This window comes from Patagioenas fasciata, chromosome 2 (assembly GCF_037038585.1).
Source record: "Patagioenas fasciata isolate bPatFas1 chromosome 2, bPatFas1.hap1, whole genome shotgun sequence".
In the NCBI taxonomy this organism is placed as follows: domain Eukaryota; kingdom Metazoa; phylum Chordata; class Aves; order Columbiformes; family Columbidae; genus Patagioenas; species Patagioenas fasciata.
Genome location: NC_092521.1, coordinates 168,730,753 through 168,753,173, shown reverse-complemented (window position 1 = coordinate 168,753,173; position 22,421 = coordinate 168,730,753). Strand labels below are relative to the sequence as shown.

General features: G+C 49.0%; 1 protein-coding gene across 2 annotated transcripts in view; it reads left to right on the top strand.

Moving 5' to 3' along the window:
* SMARCC1 (SWI/SNF related BAF chromatin remodeling complex subunit C1) overlaps positions 1-22,106 on the top strand; it is a 76,470-nt gene extending 54,364 nt beyond the window's left edge. For both annotated transcript variants that reach the window (XM_065830313.2, XM_071805453.1), the window contains 6 exons: positions 395-509; positions 1,361-1,515; positions 5,097-5,231; positions 8,446-8,704; positions 18,855-19,025; positions 20,503-22,106. In XM_065830313.2, the coding sequence (XP_065686385.1) occupies positions 395-509; positions 1,361-1,515; positions 5,097-5,231; positions 8,446-8,704; positions 18,855-19,025; positions 20,503-20,588 (921 nt within the window). In that variant the 3' untranslated portion in view covers positions 20,589-22,106. The remainder of the gene's footprint in view (positions 1-394; positions 510-1,360; positions 1,516-5,096; positions 5,232-8,445; positions 8,705-18,854; positions 19,026-20,502) is intronic.
* The last annotated feature ends 315 nt before the right edge of the window (positions 22,107-22,421 follow it).

Genomic DNA, 22,421 nt, shown 5'->3' with positions numbered 1-22,421 from the left:
GAGTGTGGAGCTGTGAGGACAGGTGGACTCTGTGTAAATCGTTAACACGACAGACCCTGGAAAGGGCCTAAAGCCTCTGCACAAACTACTGGAATGAATGGGGGCAGCGTGGCATGAGACAGGGGGCCAGAACATGTTCTTATGTCATCTTAGCTCGGAATTTCTGGTACCTTCAGGTGAAATTTGGCCTGGGTTACTGAATTTGATAGACTTCTGTCCAGTATAGTGCTTACTTTGTTTATTCAGGTTTTGGATATAATTGTCAGAGTAGGCTGAAGTGTAGCGGTCAACCTTTAAAATCTAATCCCTTCTTTTGTGATAGTGACTTAATTGGAAAGCTATGAACCAAGTTAACTGTGAATCTCATTCTTCCATCAATCTCTCATCCCATTAGGTTGAAAGCAAAGCGGAGAGTGAAATTGAGGAAGGCGATAAAGCACAAGAAGGAGATGATGAGCGCAACGCAGAGAAGGAGCAGGACGGCGAGGCGCCCGCGGAGCCCAAGCCAGGTAGCGGCTCCCAGCTGTTCCTCCAGCTGTGACAGCTTTAACAGCCTTTCCGAAGTGCCTGGAACAGATATCAGCTCAGCTGTGCCAGGAATGTTTCCTCTTGCACATCAACCGCTTCATGGTTCAGTAGGAAATATTCCAGTTTAATTTCGCTGCAAAGCTCAGGCGCTCAGTTCTTTCCCTGAGCTCGTTTTAGAGCTTGCTTTCGCTCTGCTTAGTGACTGGGGAAGAAATTGCCATAGCAATAGGCTATGACCCACACATACTCGTGTGGGTCATAGAAATTATTTTCTTTTGCCTGTATTCCACACCATTTGGTCGTTTTAGATGCAAAGAAGTGGGACCGCTCACTCCTACATTTATCAGTTAACTCAGCTTCGCTATGAAGTGATGCAGACCCAGGTTAAAGAGTACTGGGGTTTTTCCTATATTATTCTTATTTTTAACACATTCCCCTTGTATTGTTTATCCTGGAACTTATATTAATATATTTTAGCATCAGGTAGAAGACGACATGTTCAGATTTACATACAGGAGTAGATACAATAATGGAGTTGATGGGCGAATGCAGTTGCTCTGAGTTAAGCTGACGGCAGAGGGTGAATTGACAGGATTGAAACAAAAAGTGTTTAAAGTCACCCTGTTTGTTGGGTCAGATCCTCTCGGGCTGGAATTGTTCCCCGGTCAGCGTTTGGTCGAGTAGCAGCGCTATAATGCTGCAATATGACGGTGTGCGGCTGAATTAATTCGTTTGACTAATAGCAGCGGGCACAGTGTCATTCCTGTCCCCATGCGATGCCGTTCAGGAGGGGACAAGGGACGTAACGGCCTTGGCGGCACATCTCTTTCAGAAGAAAAGGAGGCGGAAGAGAACAAGGAGAACGTTGATGCGAGCAAAGACAAAGAGAGCGAGGCTGGGAAGAAGAAAGTGGAGCACGAGATCTCGGAAGGAAACGTAGCGACAGCTGCAGCTGCTGCCCTCGCCTCCGCTGCCACCAAAGCCAAGGTTTGTTTTAGCCGAACATGCACTGGCTGGGTTTCCAGTTCACATTAGAACTCTTCTTCAAACGCTCCTTTGTTCCAGGTCTGTGCCGTTCCACGTTCTGGTCTCTAATACCTGGAAGGAGCAGAAGTGCCGTCTCCAGTTTCTTCTGCTCGAGCTCCAAAGTGAAATCATGTACAAGTTTAATTTAGGCAGCTACTCTTATGATTGTGAAGTTGATGAAAATACGTATGCAACGGCCCCAAAATGCGTCTGTCGCTTTTGGAAAGGCTTTTCTGTCTGTAGTGCTGAGACCGTAGGGCTGGGTGACAAAACCCTCATGTTGTCTTTCTCCTGGTGCTGTTCTGTGGACTTTGCACGAGCCGCCTGTGCTTGGACTCTGTAGAAGAGCGTGGTGTTCAATTCCAGCGTTACGGTATTTCCAGACACCCGTTTTGTGTTAGGAGCTGTTGTGTGTCTGTGAAGAGCACGTTCTTCTCTTCCTGTCGCTAAACTTCTCCTTGTTTATCTGTAGGCTCTTAATGAGCTGTGGGGTTTGTGTCCTATCTAATAGCTTTTCTTTACCCTATAATTACTAATTGCACATTGCCTTTCGCTTTCTTTTTGCAGGAACCAGACCGCCTGCGCTTCTTTCAGAATATCTTTTTTCAAAATCCATTTTTCTTTACCTTTTCTTTACGTTCAAGCTCTTGTTTGGGTTTGTTAATCACTTCTGGCTTCAGTGCCAGGTTCCATCTCACCTGGTTTATAGCTACCAAAAGCAAAGCATGGATGGTGTTTGTTTCCAGATGTGTTTCCAGGCCGTAACGAGGTGCTGCATTGGTTGTACCAGATCTTGCAGTCTTGATCTTGGACTCCTGTAACTTGAGCATTAGACCTTTTTTCCCAACTGATCTCCTGCTTTCCCTCCTTTGGCAATAACGAGAGCCAGAGGGAGAAGAGACTTGGCCAATGGCCCTTTTCATTAGGGTAATAATCTTCTAGAAGAATTCCAGCGTTATAATATATTCTTTCCTGTAGTACAGTGAGGATGTTCAGGTTCAGCAGGGATTTCTCTTTCCACTTGCACTTAAAAATGCAGAAGTATTAAGGCTTTGAGTGAGCTGTATATTGGTTGAGAGAGAAGGGAATAAACTCAAGACCTGGCCATATGAAGAGCTGTTACAAAGCTGTTTTATATCAGAAGAATATTGCACTTGACTTGTGAGGAGAAACGGGAATAAACGGCGAATTCTTCCAGATTATGGCTTCTGTTCAAACAATAGTAGAATTCAAGTCCATTTTCCTCACTCTCTTCTCAGCTCTCTAAATCAGTGCAGGCTGTTTTTTCCCTTTCTGTGCGTGAACAGCACCCGATAGGACCCAGCCCCTCTCCAGGTTGCTCTTGGCTTCTCTCGGTTGGATCCATCACTTATGTGCCAAAAAGGACTGTCCGTAAGTTTTCCCTGGGTGTAACTGTTGCTGTAGAGCTTTATTCCCAGTGTGATATACTCCAGCCTCTGACCATCGTACCGTCGAGCACTTCCCTTTGCCTGCTCAATTAAACCCCTTTGCTTATCTGTTTTCACGTGTTGTAGGTATTTAGAAATGTAGAACTGAGGAACAGGAGGCACCCTGTGGCTAAAGCCATATTTCTTCTTTCTGCAGGCGGCTGCGTCCCATCTTCTGTCTACAGGCAGATCTAATTATGGCTTTAATTGGTTTCTTTTTGCTGCTGCTCAAGGAGCTCACTGCAGGACCTTTTCATCTTGTGCTTGAGCACACGCGTGGCAGGACGGGGGTTTTCCCGCTCTGTGCCTTCATTTCGGTATTTCTGTGTTATCTGCCACTTTACTTCCGTTTCATTCATCAAAGACAGGTTTTATTCCCTCTCGGCCTTCCAAAACAAGAACTAGGTGAAGCATCCCGGCTCCTCTCGCAAATACGAGGAGGGAAGGAAGAAGTAATAATATTTTCTGTGAAGCTGAGTTGCAGTGAACTCACACACAGCATTCCAGGCCCAGGATAGCGTCACGTACCATCTCCTTTTTCACTTCTCTGTCACTTATAGTGCATGCAGCAACGTGTTTATCATGCAGTTTAAATTGCTATTAGTTTCATGTCACTGTTTTTCGGTCAGCAGAGAGGTGGTAATGGTTCGCTCCTCATCCACGTGGGAGCACTGGGTAGTGCCAGGCTGTGTGTGGTCATTTTAGGAAAGAACCTGAATGATCATTTCCTCTCTAGCATGTATTTTGAGACCTGTCTTGTTACCGAATCGTGTGCCTTGCTGACTTTATCTTCATCTGGTTTCATTATTACATTTGCACACATCGAGGCAGGCGACGGGAATCAACAAAGGTGCTTCTGTCCCTCTGACTTCTCATACAAACGACTCCGTTTTACTAAGCTGTGCTAATTGAGGTTAAATTTTCCAGTTCTGTCAGCTGTTGGTTGCTTTATTTCACACGTGTGCACCGCTGTTTGGTCAGTGTTTAATTGAACAGCTCTTGAATTGCACTGTCCTGTGCTGTTAGATGAGTTTGGGGGATCCTTCCAGCTCTCTCAAACTGATTTAAAATTGAACATAAAGTCTCGAACGTACGTTATCCAGATTTACTGAAGACTTGTTTTATGGCTGGCTGGTTTCCAGCGCTGAATGCTGTCAAATGACACAACGAATTAGCGATGGCAACACTCATACATTTCTGAGAAGTTCTCTTTAGAACTGGGATTACCAGGGAGCTTTATAATGCTGCTTTCCTCCAGCTCCTTATTTCTCCCGGCTCTCAGCCGAGGTTTGGGGCACAGTTTGCTAAAGATGGGATCCAGCTTTGCCGTTTGGCCTCTTTTCCCTCACCTTTCCTCGACAGCCAGCGCTCCATCCCATGGCCCATGGATGTGCTGCTGAGGACGTGTTGGGCACGGATCAGGAAACACCCGGTGCTGTGAACACGGGGACTCCGTCCACGTCATGGCCGTTGGATGTATTTTCATTTGGAACAGCAGGCTTTTCACAAAAGCCGGTACAAGGCATCATTAACATGCCTTTCACACTTGGAAAATGGGAAGCGCTTTCATAGACTGTCTCATACATCACAAATACACACACATATTAGTATCTTGTACCATTTATCTGTAAGTGTGTTTATGTAAACGGGGTAAAGCCGAAGCCTTTTAAAAAGCCTATTTGCCTCTTTCTGCAGTTCGCTTTTGCAATTTCAATGCCACTTTGCCTTCAGTTTTCTTCTACAATAGGAATGCCGTGCAACCTGGTTCTAAAGGAAGCTGGAGATGGTGGTGGGGTGTTTGTTAATGGTTCCTTCTCGTATCCTTCTCCTATCGTATCCTTCTCCTATCGTATCCTTCTCCTATCGTATCCTTCTCCTATCGCCAGCCAAGGTGGAACCGCTGCGCGGGGAAAGCTGAGGGTTTATTGGTTTGGTGCTGCATGTAATGGGAATATATTCAACAAGATATTAATGCGTAGCTCCTCATCTACTTGAGGACAAAAATATTTCAATGGCTAGTTGGCTTATTTATTCCCTTCAAGCGCTTTATTTTGGGAGTCGTGTGTAAAGCAGAGCCCTGTGTTTCATCCTCAGCACCTGGCAGCAGTGGAGGAAAGGAAGATCAAGTCCCTGGTTGCCCTTTTGGTGGAAACGCAGATGAAGAAGCTGGAGATCAAACTTCGCCATTTCGAGGAGCTGGAAACCATTATGGACAGAGAGAAAGAGGCGGTAAGTAGGCACTGAGCTGAAATTCTGCATTAAATCAGAGATGTGTGTGTGCCAACAGCTGCAAAACTAACAACTTCAGGTGGTCCTCGCCTTTCTGCTGGTCTTTTTGCCTCAACTAGAATTCATAGTTACTCCGTGTAGTAGTGTTTGAGCTCTTTCCTTTACCCAGACCTTCCCTTAGCATAAGCAGCAAGCTGGTAGTATCCTGGATTTGCTTCCTAATCCTGACTGTTGTCATCTAAGCATGAGTGTGGAATTGGTCCTGAGCCTTTATGTGAGAGGTACAAGTGGCTTTTCCATGTAAAGAGAGTGAAGTGGATGGAAACCTTAATTCCCTAAGGGAAGGGCAAGCAGCTCTGTCTGCTGCTCCTTCCTGGAGATTTGGGTTTAAACACGCAGTCCAGGTTTTTTGTGCTCTACGTTCTCGGTAGCTCTTGGGAAAGTCCTCCAAGTGGGTTGGATTTCTATTGTGACACTGTTAGCAACGCCTTTCTAGAGACTTTTGTATCCCTAAGGTGAGGGTATAAGATGGCAGAGATGCTCTCGCTGCCTGTCGGTGTCTGGATTACACATCACTTACTGAGGATTAATTCCCATATAGTGCTACAGGCTTACACAGAAGCGCTTTCTCCCCAGCTACTGTAAAGATGACCCAAAACTGGATTTTTATCAGAGGGTGGTCACTGTTTTATTTCTATGATGCATAGCTTTCTCACTTTTGCCAATAGGCGGTTAATCTAGGTGTGTTTAAGATAGCAAATCGTAGTTTTGGGGTTTTCGTATTCGCCCTTCGTGCGAGGTGAATGGAGTTCACGTGGTCGCTTTGCCCGCGTTGATGGAGTTTGGTGAGCTGTGGGTTTGTGTCTCAGCGCAGCGTGAGCAGGAACGTCTGCATTGCTCGGTGTCCTCAACCATTGCAGCGTGGGCTTTGCACTGAGTGGCAGCTCAAGAAATGGACCTAACTGTTTCAAAAAGGTTCTCCATAGATGTCTTTCTTTGGGGATATATTCTGTTAGTGACAGGGGGATTTTTCCATTTGAAGGCATATGACATTTTCCATTTTCAAAATGTGCATACACGTGTTTTCCCGTGACTTTCTGGTGCTTAAATTCAGTCTTTTCACCTGGCACTGTGGATATTTAGTGGAATAATTAAAACCATTGCATACCATGCTTATGTCCTCATTTCCAGCACTGGCTTTTCCTCGTAGTAAAGGTGATTGTAAGCGTTACAAGAAATGTGCGCTGCAGACTGCAGGGAGTTAGATTTGGGGAAAAACACATTGACTTTGGTGTTGAAGCTGCAATAGTTTCAGTGCTGCCCACTGTGTGTCTCACCAGGGTCCTGTTGGTGGCAGAAGCCTTGTTGACCCAGAATTTATAGTAGCACACGGATGTTTCTTTACCCATTTCTGTTTGGGGAGGAATTACTTGCTGAAGATGAAATCGTAGGACGATGATGGTTGTGGTAGGAGTACACATGAAGTGCTGGTAGTTGTCCCTTCTCGTCGTGAATCGCTTTGCAGCAGTGCGGAAAGGTGCTGTTGTAAATGTGGAGATTGTCGGGAGTGTGGATTTGGGATTACAAACCAAAACGGGGCTGGTTTAGCGGCTCAGGTTGTGCCCTCGCTCCTGCCTGGCGGCACCGCAGGTATAGCAGAGTTTTGGGAGGCGAGGGGCAAATGCCAATTACTAACACACTCTCCAAGAGAAAAATACCTTACTAGCAGTTGTCTCTGCTAATCCAGGGTTGTGTCCATAAACCTGCTCCTAAAGCGGTTACAGCAGATGCAGGAACCCGGGGCAGAACCAAGCGCTCTGGGCTCTGCAGCAGTTCGAAGAGCAGCTTGTGTTCTAACCTGTGTTTATTTGCCTTTTCCCGCTGCCTTTTCCCATCTGGAGGGGAGGGAATGTGTGGAAGGGAAGTTCTCACTGGTTTTCCAAGCCACAGGGTGTGTTTTCAGACACCGGGTGCTCGTGAAGACTTTGTTTTAAACTGTAGCAGGAGTGGGTGACCATAAAGAGAGCAAAGCAGGAATACAGAAGAGCACGAAAAGAATAGAAGTCTGGTGTTGCCATTCTTGCCTGAGCCTTTGTTTCGGGTCACTTGCAGTAATTCTCCCCAAACTGCCCGTCGCCTCCCGAATCTGTTGCCACACATGCACAATTACACCATTGGTGTACGTGTCTCTTCGTTTTACCAAGTTCCTCCCGCTACCGTATCAGATTGGTCAAGGAGAAAGGAGCCAGGGCAGCATGAATAATCCCATTGTGGTCCCTGCCCGCAGCGAGCGGGCCCCCAGCGAGCAGGATGTTTTATTCATCAGGCTCTGGCTGCATCTGGGGGAATGGCTGTGGGGTTTTGTTTTCACCCGCGCTTTGTCAGCAGCAAACGGCTCACAAAGTCTCGCTGGAGCTGGGGTTTGGAGGACTGCAAGGTGCGAGTCTCCCCGGCAACCTCCTTTGCAGATAAACTATGGAGTTTCTCTTAAAACACTCATTAGATATCTGTAAAGCAGTCACGCAAATCCACACGTCGAATTACTTGAGAGTAATAGACGTAGAAATGGGTTATGATTTGTTAAATAAGTCAAACGTCATACGCTTCCTTAACCATGACATGATCAGGTGGATAAATGCCCAATAGCAAGAAATATTGTCTGTAGCTTGGCTTTTCATCTGGGCCTTGCTCAAAATTGAACAAAGCACCTATTCTATGTTAAATGGTGGAAATTACTTGAGGGTTTTTTAAAAATAATACATTTATTAATAGTGCGAATCATTGCTCTCTGGATATCATGATGTCCAGGTCTTACACTTAAAGGTCCGGAGTAGGATCCTGTGTGTAGTCATGAAGCCCCTGCTATTACACATTCTGCTTCAGTTTTTCCCTAGAAAATCCCTTTAGTTTCCCGTTCTGCTCGTTCCAGTGTGCAGAAGGTTGACAGCAAAACGCGAAGGTTGCTCTAGAAGTGTGTTAAGGCTGGATGTTCTGCACGGTGATTATTGAGAAGCGTGTTAGTTGTGTTACTGAGAGATTCTGTAGGACGAGACAAGGTGAGTTCATCTGTTCCAGCTGGAGAATGGTCTGGACCCATTACCAAACCTGCTGCAAATCAGGCAGAAGCGTGGCAATAGGATAGGTGTTTGATTTGTGGAATCGTGTTTTGAATGTGTAGTTGTTTGATACTTTCTTTGCCTGTTTTTTGCCGTAGCTGGAGCAGCAGCGACAGCAGCTGCTGACGGAACGCCAGAACTTCCACATGGAGCAGCTGAAATACGCCGAATTGAGGGCTCGGCAGCAAATGGAGCAGCAGCACAGCCAGAACCCCCAGCAGCCCCACCAGCACTCGGGGGGGCCCGGGCTGAACCCCCTGGGGACAGCGGCACATCCGGGGTTGCTGCCCCACCAGCAGCCGCCCCCGTACCCCATGATGCACCATCAGATGCCGCCTCCTCACCCCCCGCAGCCAGGTAAGCGCTGGAGGGACAGGGTCCCGTTGCGTTCGTCACCGCGGGGGAGACGCTGCCAGGTGAAGCGGCACGAGGTGCGGTGGGTGCTCTGGGTTGCGTGGCGGTTGATAACAGCGCTGCTTATAGAGCAGAAACACGGTTTGCTGGGAAGATGAGCTCTGCTCCTACCGCAGCTTCGTTTTATCGCTTTTGCCGACGCGCCAGATGTGCAGGTGGAGTTTAAGGAGGAGATTTCTTAGCAATATGTATACATACACAGAAAGGGGGCAATAAAAGAGCCAGATTGTTCTGGGTAGCGCCCGGTGACAGGGTGGGCACAAATGAAAACACGTGAAATTCCATCTGGACACAGGAAAGTTTCTGTTTCCCTGTGAGCGTCATCAAACCCTGGAGCAGATTGCCCAGTGAAGTCTCCATCCTCAGAGACAGTCACACCGAGCTATAAAGTGAAACATGGAGCTGCCACTGGGTATAATTTTCAAATGTTTTTTAGCTCGTTTGTGTTTCCCTAGACTTTGATAATGCCCAGTGATTTCTGCTCCTTCAAAAACAGTCACTCCCTCAAATTCAGTTGATGACGTTCTTATCTGTATAAGAACACTTGGGGGAAAGGAGCAGGAGATTCCAACACCCCATGCCCCACGCGGGGCTTTGCTGCCTGGCCCCTGCCCTTCGGCTGGGTTTGACACCCCTGAGCATCACGGAGCCGCCTTGGTCAGAAGGGTCACCCCAGAGTTCCCGTCCAGCCTCCTGCTCGGGGGTTCTTGAGCTCTGGGTATGTCCAAGGGTGTAGATATTGGATATTCCTGGTACCCGAGGATAGAGGAGTGAGGTGGCGATGCGACCGCCTCGGGATGGGGAATGTCCACTGGGCATACATAATATTACTGCCATTGATTCAAAACAACTATTGGTGCTTAATGGCAAAACTAACAGCCCTGCTGTTAAATAACTAACTTACTGATGGTATTTACAGTCCCACTTTGAAACCATTTGACTGCTAAAAGGGATTGGAGCTACCAGGTAATATATTTTTGCTGGGAAGATGCTTGTGGGAACGAAGGCTTTTCTATGCTTGCTAAATGTTGTTGAAATGGTAGTTTAAAATAGAATAGCACCTCTTGGCCTGTAGTGGATTGATTAGACTGCAACACTGGAGAAAATCTTCTGTCAGTTGTCAAACCTCATCAGTTATTAGCCAAAAATATTTCAGATCATCTTGTATAGGCTGCTGCTGAAGAAGGTGAAAAGTTTGGGGTGTCGTGAGCAAAAATAGGATGTGGCAGCACAAAAGGCTGCGGGTGGCTGAGTCTTCATCTCGGGAAAAGGCCCTTATTGAGTGTGTGGTTGGGGAAGGAGCAGAAACACACAGTGAACCAACAGGATTCGCAGGTGACCGTGAAATTGTGAGGCAGCCGATCCAACCGCGTGAATCTCCACTGGGAGAAGTGGTGATTCAGTCAACACGCACAGGGATGCGGGGTGGAGAGGAAGGTGAGAGCTGGGCACCTCTTAAGCCAGTTATCATTCTGATGGGTGAGTCAGGGCGCTCCTGGCATCACTGTGCTCCTGCACACCAAAAATCCTGGTGTGGTTGTGGGAACTGCTTTGTTTTTTGCAGAGATTGAGTTGCGAGAGTGATAAAATATGGTCTGTTATTGGGATTCAAATGACGCCGCAGCTCGATTTGTCCGTGGCGCGGTATCGACAGCTCGGGCGGTTCACTTGCGGCGGGATGAGGAAACGTTCGGTGAAATGGAAAAACGGCAAATTGAAAATGGATTAAAGGAGGGGATCATTGCGTATCATTAGACCAGCTCTTACTTACAAGCTGCTATTGAGACTGAAAACGTAACAAGATTAAATGCATTGTCGTGTTCGCTAGGGGACTAATAGAACTTCATTTCTAATATATTCACATCCTTGCTTCACATAATACCTTATTACTTCACTGCACCGTAATCAGCCAGGCCCCGTGTCCCCGGTGATCCCTCTTGGTGTGTGTTGCGGGGAGCGTGGCGCTGTGTTAATTAGTCAGTACATCTCTTTTTCAGATTCAATTAAAATGAGTCCATAGATTGACTTTTCCACCACCCGTCCGGTTAGGGGGTGACAGATGATGCTCAGCGCTTCTGGTTCCCGCAGCGGTGAAGCTCCTGGTGCTACCAAACCCCACATGGATCCGGGACTCAAATCCTGCGTTTACCCAACCCAACACTTTACCGCTTTAATATTGTAGTGAAAGTGAGAATTTGGAGGCCCCTGGAGAGTTTGCAGGCAAACCTCGTTGCTTCTTCTACCACCGTGACTCACAAACCAACCTGATTCTCTGTTTCTGTGCAGAGTTTGACTCTGCTCAACAGATCCAGTTATTGTCATGGGGAAATCCCTGCTGGAGATTCCTCCGTCTCCAGAAACCTCGCTGAGTGGTTGCGTTTTGTGTGCACACACCGTGTGTTATATACATTAAACAATAATCCCGTATCGCATCGTGTTGAATCTGATAAATCCTACAGAACTTCTGTTGCAGCCTACGTATTTTCCTTATGTTCACATTTTTAAGGCAATCGGGGTGTATTTCTTGGAGCTTTAATAGCCCGATATTTTTACAACAGACCTTTGCGTACGTGGAACAGCAGCAACTTTTGCTGCTCAGTTACTAATTTAGGAACCTTTTAAACAAACTGGTGAACTTCACTTTACTGTCCACGCATCTGTGTCACAAACTCCTCCGCTGCAAAACCGCACAGGAGTCTTGAGTGGGTGTGTAGGTGAATTTCCCCTGGTAATCCCTGCTACAAGGGGCTGAGGTGCAGAAGAAATCAGAAATGTCTTCTTTTGCTGCTCCGAGTCCTGTAGACAAAGCTCAGGATTCAGATACGATTTATAAGGAATATTTCCTTACCGGCGCCCTCGGCTGCTCTCAATAACAACCCATTGCCCCGAGAAGGCTGCATTTCAAGGAACCTCAGTGCTAAATACCATGGTGTATTGGGGTTTAATGAGGATTTTGGCCGTGGAGAAGCCGCTGGGCTGCCTGACCGCGCTGTGGGAAGAGCCGACCCGCTCGCTTTGCCGGGGAGGAAGATCCCCAACCGTGAGCGGTAACTGAGCAGCACCGTGGAAACCCTCCAAAGCACAACCCCGGGCTGCAAATACCTCTGCAACTCCTCTTCAGCTGCGCGGTTTGAGCTCCAGACTTTACCTTGGTTCTCGCTGAGGTTTTCAAACAGGTTTCTGACCTTCGTAGTGGCTAAAAGCGTAACTGGTGGTTCAGCAGACCGTGAAGAAAGCGCGAAGTCGGATGGCTTTAAAGTGATTGATGGGAGCTGAAGAGACGGGAGGAAACGCCGTGGTGAAGGGATCTGAAAGGGCGCTTGTAAATGGAATTAAAAATATAAGGTCCTGCTTACGGCTTTTTGGATTCAGAAGCAGTTAAGCCAGCTCTCTTAACTGGAAGGTAATGGTAAAGCTCTTTCTAGAAAATCATTCTTTGGGTTGGGTGTCAGTCTGGACACATCTGGTGATCATCTGCAGCGAGGGTCAGTCTGGACGCATCTGGTGAACGTCTGCAATGAGGGTACATCTGGACTTATCTGGTGATCATCCGCAGCAAGGGTCAGTCTGGATGCATCTGGTGAACATCTGCAATGAGGGTCCATCTGGACACATCTGGTGATCATCTGCAGCGAGGGTCAGTCTGGATGCATCTGGTGAATGTCAGCAATGAGGGTCCATCCGGACTTATCCGGTGATCATCTGCAGTGAGGGTCCATCTGGACTTATCTGGCCAACATCGACAGCGGGGGTCAGTCTGGGTGCATCTGGTGAACATCTGCAGTGAAGGTCACTCCGGACACATCTGGTGAACATCTGCAGTGAAGGTCACTCCGGACACGTCTGGTGAACATCTGCAGTTAAGGTAATGCTGGACACACCTGGTGAACATCTGAAGTGAAGGTCATGCTGGACACACCTGGTGAACATCTGCGTTGAGGGTCATGATGAACACATCTGGCAAACATCTCACCTCGATGACCAGAATTACATTGCTGTTTCAGGCACTGATTTCGGACAAGTCCCGTTACCCATTCCTTCCCCACCTCTTTTAACTTTGATTTGACTGAGCTTGTTTTGTTCTCTCCCTTCCCCTGCAATGAAGAGCGTAAAGACAGAAAAAGAAAGCGGGCTTCCAATATCGCTGTGAAAAGCTGCACCTTGTCATCATAATGGGAGATGAAATCCCCATTTCATCCTGTGTTACCAGCCGGTCGTGTCATTCGAAGCACACTATTGATTTCTCAGTGCGCGGTTCTGGTAATCTGGGAAATGATGAGAAGGGCCTGGTACCAGTGATACTTGTGGTGTGTAACACGAGAAACGTCTTGAAGCTCTCATAGGAAGAGAGATCTGTATTAATAGCTGTCATTAATTAACTCCTCCCTTCAGGGGGGATTGGTAATTTCTGACCCAAAGCAGAGTTGGAATCAGGAGGTACGGATACACTTTCCACTACAGCTGCATGAGCAACTTCAACAACCATTTTCCCTCAATATATTTTGTATAATTTTCTGACAATGGTTGAGATATTAAAAAAACATTAAGTCATTTAGAGCTGGTGGATTTTCAAGTAACTTTGTGCATTTCATTATTTAAAAATCGTGGGTTCAAATCGAGCTGGTGGGTGCTGTTTACTTTCCTGTTGCGCTGGTTGCAGTTCTGGAGGGTTTTTGGTACAGATTTTGAGTTTGCTTCCTTTTGGTAGATATTTCTGAGAACTCTTTGTTCTTCCCCATGGTTCGTGGCACTCGCTGGCAGGAGGCGGATGGAAGGGAAGCGGATCCACAGAGGTGGTAAATGGCTTTGCAGCACTTCCCGCGGTGCTGCAATACCAGGTAGATGTGGGTTTGCAGCGTGTTACGGCGGCTGGCGATGCAGGAAAATCAAAGCCACGGTGGGTGCGCTCTGGTGCATTTCTGAATGAAACCACGAGCTGTTACGGGGCGAGAATGGGAGGTAAGAGCCAACCAGGGGATGGGCTGAGATGAGTGACTTGCACCTTAACGTCATCTGAACATCTGCAGAGCTCCTCCAGTCAGTGCGAGCAGCTCCCGGCTCCTCGCAGGAATCTATTACTGAAGCTGCATGAATGTTTGAAGGTTACGGAAGGGTTGTCCTTGCCGGTGTGACACACAAAGCAGCTTCTCAACAAAGTGTTTCCCATCGTACGTGGTTTAGCGTCGAAGAATCAAGGTGAGCGCTCAGCCGGGAGGCGGTGTGGATGCCAGTGCCCCTCGGCGTGCTCCGGCGCCCCTCGGCGTGCTCTGGCGCAGGGCGAATCGCGCCAACAACGCGATAACGCAAGCGAAGAGGAAATTGTGCCTCTCCCCCGAGGCGCGACGCTCAATGAGTTATTGCGCTTAATTATTCCCAGTCCCGGGTGGCGGGATCGTCCGCTGCCGCACACGCGTGGGGAGGCCGTGCCGAAGGAAAGGATGCGTCTGGGAGTTTGCAGAAAACCCAGCAATCCGTATTTCTCCCCAAAGCGTCCGTTGGGAAGGAGCGCGTCTGGCAGAGCCGCCGTGCGGGCGTTCCCCGGAGCCATTCCCTGCCCTTCTCAAACTGGAAAACCACTCATGCAGTTGTAGGAGCGGGAGATTCAGCGACGCACGTGCCCTGCGGGGATGGCAGGAAGGTCGGAGCGCTCCCTGTTCTCCTCTCCCCTCCCTGCACGCAGCGCAGGCTGCGGATGTTCCTCTCGGGGCTGTGAACAGGGCGAGGGCGCGCAGCAGGGTTTGAATGGGCTCCAGGCTTCGTGCCCCGTCGGCTGCTGCAGCCAAACAAACGTACTAAAGCTGTTTACCACTCCAGCGCCCCTCGAGTGGCTGATTTAATAGAGGTAGAGGCTTATTTAATAAAGATAAATACCTTGGAGATCCTTTAACAATTGTTCCTCATCCATTTCAGCGTAACGTGGATCCGCAGTTGGCAGTTTGCTAATGGCAGGATGCTCCACAGCGCACATTAGAAAACGCTACGCTCTCCAACGTGTAAAGGATTTTTTTTTTAGCCTGCTAAATCTCATTTTATTGAACCTTTTGACTTTATCTCTTCCTGCGTCTGCTGGTTTTAAGCTCTCCCCTTATGTAGGTCACACTTCCACATTTTATGCTTGAGCCGCTGTCTTGAAGCGATGTCTCTTGAAACCTGAGCAGAACGTGTGCTCTCTGTGGAAACGGGGCTGACGGTTTCTCCTCGCTTAACCTCAGTTTGGGTGTTGCTTGATTACTGCCCAGCTTCAGCGCTTTGGGGTTCTGGGGTGCGATAGGATTGTTCCTCTGCAAGTACATCAAGCCGCTTCTAAGGTAAAATTTGTACATATCACATCAAGAATGCCAGAAAAGCAGACAAGCCAACGCTGAGGAGCTGCTCAGCTGCTGGGCGTCTTCAGAAACACTACGGTCCCATTGATTTTTAAATCTCCGAGATTAAAGAGAGAAAAATGCCACACAGATTCCTTGGGCCAGGTAGCAGGGAGCATCGCTACCACATCGGATGACGTGCTTTGAATTTATGAAGAAACGACATTTGAAAGTTTATTTAATTCCTGTTCAATGGTTGATATTGGTTGGAGAGGTGAGGCTCCTGTCAAGTGGCAGCTCCCGGGCCAGGGTGTCTCAGTTCCCACCATTCCTGGTCTTTTTGAAACAAAGCCATGCTCCAAGTTTTATGTTCTTATTCCTCAATCACCCTCAGTTTTGCCAGTGGGTAACATCCCTGGTAGCTGTGAATATCTTCTCTCGTTGCTACCAAGTTCTCTAGGTCTCTGGGCCGTGTTTTGTCTCCAGTTTGCTCGTCTTGCTCGGGTGAGCTCATCTAATCCAGACACATTCTCCACCGTTTAAGCCTGGCTTGCCAGCTCCGTTGCTCTGTTCCCCGGCAAGCTGGACTATTCGTGAGTAGGTTGTGAGCACACGTGTGCGCTGACTCAGCCCAGAGGTTCACGTACCGGCTTTGATCCGACTGTGGATTCTTTGCAAATGCTCCAAGGAGCGGGGTAGACGCAGATCGAGCCTTGGTGGTCGCACTCCATGAGTGTTTTGACGCTCAGGGTCTGCTTTGAGCAGCCACCCATACACCCACGTTAGTGTTGGTGTGACAGCAAACTGTGAAAACGGGCTTTTAAACCCACAGCGGGAGAATTTCGAGGACGTAAAGGCTGCCTGGTGGCTTTTCCTGCACCGCTTCAGATCTTAGATGTGCAATGAGCCGTCATCCCATCCCACAGACCCGATGAACATCGGTTGTACACCTTGCTCGTTACGCTGAGCCCGCTTCTCTATTCAATATTCTTTTCTGAGTGCCCTAGAAAACTTCAAACTGACCAGAAATAGGCGGCCTATCCATACAGCAAGGCAAAAGCTCAAATTCCCCTTTTCCCTGTGAACCAAACCCAACCTGCAGTCTTCTTCTGTTCTGGGCTCTAAGGAATAGATTATATTTGCGAAAGCAGCCGCTGAAGATAGACGCTGTTCTTGGAGGACTTCTTACACAGGTAAATGGAGCAGGAGAATGGATATTGTTCCTGGAAAGTGACTGCTTTGAGGTTCGGGCTCCGCTCCCCAGGAACAAGCGCCAGGAGCAGAGGAAACGGCTTCAAGTTGCACCGGGGAGGTTGAGGTTGGATCTGGGAACAATTTCTTCCCCAAAGGGCTGTGGGGCATTGGAACAGGCTGCCCAGGGCAGTGCTGGAGTCACCATCCCTGGAGGGCTGGACAGACGGACAGGAGGTTCTCAGGACATGGGGCAGTACTGGGTGGGTTATGGGTGGACTCCATGATCTTGAGGGGCTTTTCCAACCAAAATGATTCTGTGAAGTTGTCAGGACGTTTTAAGTGGAAAGGCTTGTTGGGTATTGGTTACTGAAATGCTTGGATCAGCCCCCTCTTCTGAGATTGCTGGTGATACAGGATTTTTCATGTATTATTTTCTTTTAACGTTTCGCCCAGAACGTCCAGCCACTGCAACTCAAGCTGCTGTGACTGGGGTGCCATGGGTCGTCACCAAGCATGGGGAAAGGGAGAAGTTCCCACATCTATCTCCTGTAAAATCAGGTGAAACCCCACATCTGGAGCGTGACCCGCTGCCCTTGTCCCTCCGTGCACCAGAGCTGATGGGGCTGCGACCCTTAAGGATCAGGCAGGTCTTGGCAAAGCCTTGAGCAACCTGGTCCTGCTTTGAGAGGAGGTTGGACCAGAGACCCTCTGAGGTCCCTTCCACCTGGGTTACTCCGTGGTGGAGATAACACCTTGTTGCAGAGGAGGGGAATGCATGGGCCATACTGAGGAACTGAGCTCAACTTGCCTACAAACGGGAAACCAGACACTGAACGTCACGTTGTGTGTGGGACTTGGTCACTTTGAGTCATTCCCAAAGCCATGTCATGTAATTTTAGGAAATGTCCTGTAGATATTTGTTCATAATGGGGCTGAAGGAGAAGATGAGAAGCTCAGATGACCGCAGCTTTTCTTGTTGGCCACTGCTGCCGCTCTTTAATTCATGGTGATGGAAATGCCTCGGTCGCTGATGGGCGATGGAGCATGTCCGGGGATACACGTACAGAATTCCTTTCCTTGGTAAAACTTTGAGATATCCAGTGGTTTCCGTAGAGCTTCCTACCCACAGCTTGCTTGGTGCTGCTCCGGCACCCCACGCTGGCGCTGGGAGCTCTGCTGTGCGTGACCAGGAGCTCCAGCGTTATGTTTTAATGATTTAATGTGTCAGAATCCCTGTGCATCTAAGGTGGTTCAGCATCTCTGCTGTGGGCTGTGCTGTGTTGGGTTCTCCTGCACCGGGACTCTCAGAGGCTCCAGTTTCAGCAGCAAATGCTCCTTTACGCTGTCGTCTGCCTTTCTGCAAGAGCAGCCTATCTTCCCTTTATCGGTTCAAAGCACCATGGAAATGCAGGCAGAGACCAGCAGCCAAGGGCTGGAGAAGCCACCGAGATACCCACCATGAGCATCTCCTGGAGGATCCTGTGATCAATGCAGTGTTACTCAAAGCTCTCGTTCCAAAGCTCGACTTAAGCACAAGTTAATAGTTTTTACACCAAAGTATTGACTTGCTCCCAAGCTCCCACTTTATTTTAGCCACTGGTGTGGCTGTGGTGCTTTTCTTGTGTGTTCAGAGCCTTTTTGTGTTGTTCGAGGGTTCTGTCACCGCACTTTATTTCACGTAGCTGCCCAGGGTTTGGGGTGGAATGAGCTCTTCTGAAGGAACCTTTGCAATAGCTGCTTTGCTCACTAAAGCACTGCACGTTCATGTAAGCGTGTGAAAGTAAATGTAATTGGATTATGCAAAATAATCGCCCCAAATGAGGTTTTAAAGCGTCAATCAGCGAGTTGTAGGTGTCCGAAGCCGGGCGAGTCGAATGGCTGGAGCGTCACGGTCTCTTAGAGAGCTGGAAGATGCATTGGAACCCTCCTCGCACCAGAAGGGGCCTTTTTATGGTGGGAATCTCTGCGCTCTGAATCTTTCAGTGTATGATTTCTCTGCATTTGTAGCTGTACGATTCAAGTTCTCCCGTTAAGTTAATCCAGCAGGCTTTGTGGTCGCTCCTTTTCATCAGGTGCTACGACTCCGCTACGTTATCATTCCAGCGCCGTTTGTTTCCCGCACCTTCGTTTGGATTGGACCAAATGCCGGTTTAGCCGAGATTCACTGAAAAACGTGAGGTTTGAGTTGGAGTCCCACCTGCCGCTTGCCTCGTGTTCTGGTGGTGTTGAGACCTAAGTTCTTCCCAACGGGAACGTTTGACTTGGCGGGGATCAAAAGGCTTTTTGTGGTGGGAATCTCTGTATCCTGGGTTTTGTGAATCTCACGGTTCTTCCTAATGGGGACGTGTTGACCTGGAGAGGATAAAAAGGTTTTATACGGTGGGAATCTCTATATTGTGAGTTTTCTGAATCTTATGGTTCTTCCTGATGGGAACGTGTTGCCTTGGAGGGGATGAGAAGGTGTTTGGTGCTGGAGCGTGGCTGGAGCTGGCTCTGGTGCACAAGACTTTGCTCGCTGCTCGCAGAACCGCTGTTTTTCCCAGTGTTTCTCTTTTCCAATCACTTCCATGTCTCCCCATCGTGTCTCCTTGCAGGCCAGATGCCGGGGCCGGGCTCGATGCTGCCGGGCCAGCCCATGCCGGGCCGGATGATGCCGAACGTCCCGACCAACATCCACCCTGCGGGCGCCCCCCCGCCCGGCATGTCCCCCATGGCAGGAAACCTCATCGGGCCTCGCGTTCCTCTGGCAGCTCCCAACGGCATGTGTAAGTGGATCCGCAGCCCAAAACGCGTCAAATACACCCGGTGTGGCTTTTCTGGCGCTCGCTGCGTCGCTGGCAAAGCCGTTGTCATTGAAACCTCTCGATCCGCTGCAGAACGATGGGATGTACGCACGGTGGCAGCCGGAGGTGTGCTTGAAACTTTAAGTGCTTCTCTCCCCTCTGGGCATCCAAACGTACTCCACTGTCCTTTATTTTATTTATAACATCCCTCATTTTATTTATAAAGACACTAAGGCTCTGTGGTCATCACCAAAACCCTCTCTTTAGGCTGGAAGAATGCACGGTGGAGCTTCAGGAATTAACTATAGCTAAATCCTCCAATAGCGGAGGTCAGAATGTAATTCAACAGTACCTTATAGAAAATGTGAAATTAAAGAGGAAATTTCTAATTAGGAAGAAGCAAAAGGTTTAGCGGGTATGTTCCTTACGTAGTACAAACACCTGCACCTCCGAAATGAAGTGGATTTATGCCGGCCAAATAAGCAGCAGTGGAGTCAGCAGCCACTTGGTGGGTGTTGCTTGGCTGAAGGTGAGAATGTGCTCAGAAACCAAAAGAAAAGCACAAGGAAAGGTGGCCTGGCTGGCACAGGGTGCTCTGCCACCAGTTCCTCACTCGTGTCTGTTATTTGCAGCTGCTCAGCGCAGCACTCGATACCCAAAAACCCGATTTGGCCGAAGTGCCGCTGTGATTGCTTGTAGTGCTGCTCCCAAAAAATAACTGGGAAAAGCCATCCTGTTTAGGCTTGAGCTGCAGGGAGCGGCGAGGAGCACAAACTCAGCGGCGTTCCCCAGCACAAGAGCGAAATCCCCATCCTGGTGCTAATATAGTTCAGAATTTTGCTCCGTATCCCTCCAGTGCACCCGCTTTCCTTCGCTTTCCTTCCCTTTTGCTGAGGCTCCGCCGCTGGGAATATCTCACGTCAGGTTGGATTCCTGCTCGCTCTCCTCCCTGAGCTTAATTTCTCTCTCTTTTCTCTCCCCTGCTAAACAAGTCAGTCATGTTCCATTAGCATCTCCACTCTGCGCATGAAAGCTGCCCTTTTGTATCCTTCACTTCTCCCCTCCTACTGCTGCATCTGTGGATTCCTCTGCTTTAACCTATATACGCCGTTCAGAGCTTAAGTGCAAGCTCTGTTTATATAAAGCGTATTGTTCCGTCTGGTTTAACTAGAGAGGAGCTGTAATGTAAAGGCTCGAGCGCTAAGATGAGAGATGCCGGTTCCACCTCAGAAAGCTGCTCGCCGTGAACTTTGCCGGTTACCGAGCTGCATCATTGCTCTATTTTCTGTAAAAATATGATTTTTCTTTTCCTCTTTTGGAGTCGGTTGAAAAGCACAACAAGCTTTTCAAAGATGGAGAAGGTGTTTCCGAGGCCGGTTCTTGCTACTTTCCCATGGAGCGGCCGCGTCGCCCGTGGTTCCCTCCCGGTGTCCTGCTCACTGTGTTTCTCTGTTTACAGATCCCCCCCCGGCGCAGCCGCCCCCGGCAGCAGAAGGGGTGACCCCCCCTCCGGCCGCAGCGCCCCCGGCCTCCGCCGCCCCCTGAGCCATCGAGGGACGAGGAGCTTCTCCAGCAGCGCAGTGGTGACCAAAAACCGATTCCTCACTGGCCTCCTGGTTTATCTTCCCCTCCGGTGGAAAACACACACCCAGCGTCCCCCGCGGCGTTCCCCAGGGAGGGTGTCACATCCCTTGTGCCTCCGCGTTGCTGGTGGCAAACCCTCGACGCTTTGCTCTGCGTCTCTTCCCAATCATGCTCAGCTCTGGTTTCCTTCCTCTTGGTGTTTTGCGCTTTGGGTTCTACTGAAAAGCATAAAGAAAAACCCCAAGTTTTTACGGTGGAGCTGTAGGGTGTCACACATACCCCCTCCACATATTATTTAACATTTTGGGGCCTCTGGGTAGAGCAAAGCGTCAAGATCGGATGCCAAACCAGTGTTTTGAGCGGAGAAGGAAAACAAGGGCGTTGGTGCAGCGGGAATGCGTTTGTTACACACCGTGATCATTAGGGACAGCACCCGGCGCCCGGGCTGCCTCGCTAACTTATTAAAGAAAATATTGATCCCACGCGAATGAAGCCAGGAGCGAATCAATTGGAATAAACCACTCAACGGTAGGAGTTTTCTTGCTCCAGTTTTTACCTTTCTTTTGCCTTCGAAGGTGGTAGTCGAACCTTCTCTCTGAGTAGTTTGGTACAGTAGCCAACTGAGGAATAAAACCATGATTTTTAGTCCCTCTTTTTGGAGCATATACTTTTTACTATTTTAAAATGAACAAAACAAAACAAAAAAAAAGTAGATAGCGAAGAAGTGCTAGTGATGGGGGTTGGGGGGGATGGTTGGGGTGTGAGTGCCAGAACTACCTCCTGTGGGCAGGGACAGGGACAGGGACGGGACAGCTTGGAGTGCGGCCACCAACGCTAAACTGGTGGTTTGCTCATCGTTAGGGGTTGCAGAACACTTCAAAGGGCTTTTGGCAACCCGGAGCGAGGTGGTGGTGTAAGGCTTGATCTCCCAAATAACCCAGAACTCCCAGAACCACTTATACCATAAACCACCGCTTTGCTTCGAAGAGCACTCAGGTGATGGGCTCATCGGTGCCATGGGTTGGATTTCCCGGTGCTGAGGGCGCTGGGTGGCGGAGGAGCCGCGTCGGGGCTGCAGCCCCGTTCCCCCGGGCACACAACGATGATTCCCACGCCGGTGCCTCTCGGAAGATGCTCCCGACCTGCCCGGGAACTTCACCCCGCGGTACCTTCCCCCCCAGGGGCTTTGGGGTGAGCATGGGATTTTCTGGTTCAGACCGTAGTCCAGTTTAGAATAACCTCAGGTTGTTTTTAGCGTGATCAGCTTCAAATATAAAGGATCCAGATGGAGACTATTTTTTACTGTAGTAGCGATGATCCTACGGAGTACCTGAATTCTCGACACTGTCGTGTTTCTGTATAAATAATACGCGTGCTGACTTTTTCATCTGATCCTATGTATAGGGCCGGTTTTATTCCTGCGACGCAGCCACCCGATTTTGTGAAATAAAGAAAAACACACGTGGTTTTTGTACAAAGCTCGTGCCGCTTGGTGTGGAGTCTCCTTTCCCTCCCCGCGCCTCGTGGATGAGCCGACAGCTGCTTAATGCGATACGGCTCTGTTCTTGGGGCTGCGTCTCAATGATTACAAAGCCCGAGCTCATTACCCAGCGAGGCAGGGGGCACCGAAGTAACGCAGGTAAGCGAAGGCTCCATCATCTGCCGCTTCGGAAAATGATATTTCAGGTTTAAAAAGGCTTAATGAACGTGGACAAAGTAAAGCAGCGTTCTGGGCCTAACAGGATTGTGTCAGTGTGAGTCCCGCTGTGTGGCTGCGCTGGCTCGCACCGCGGC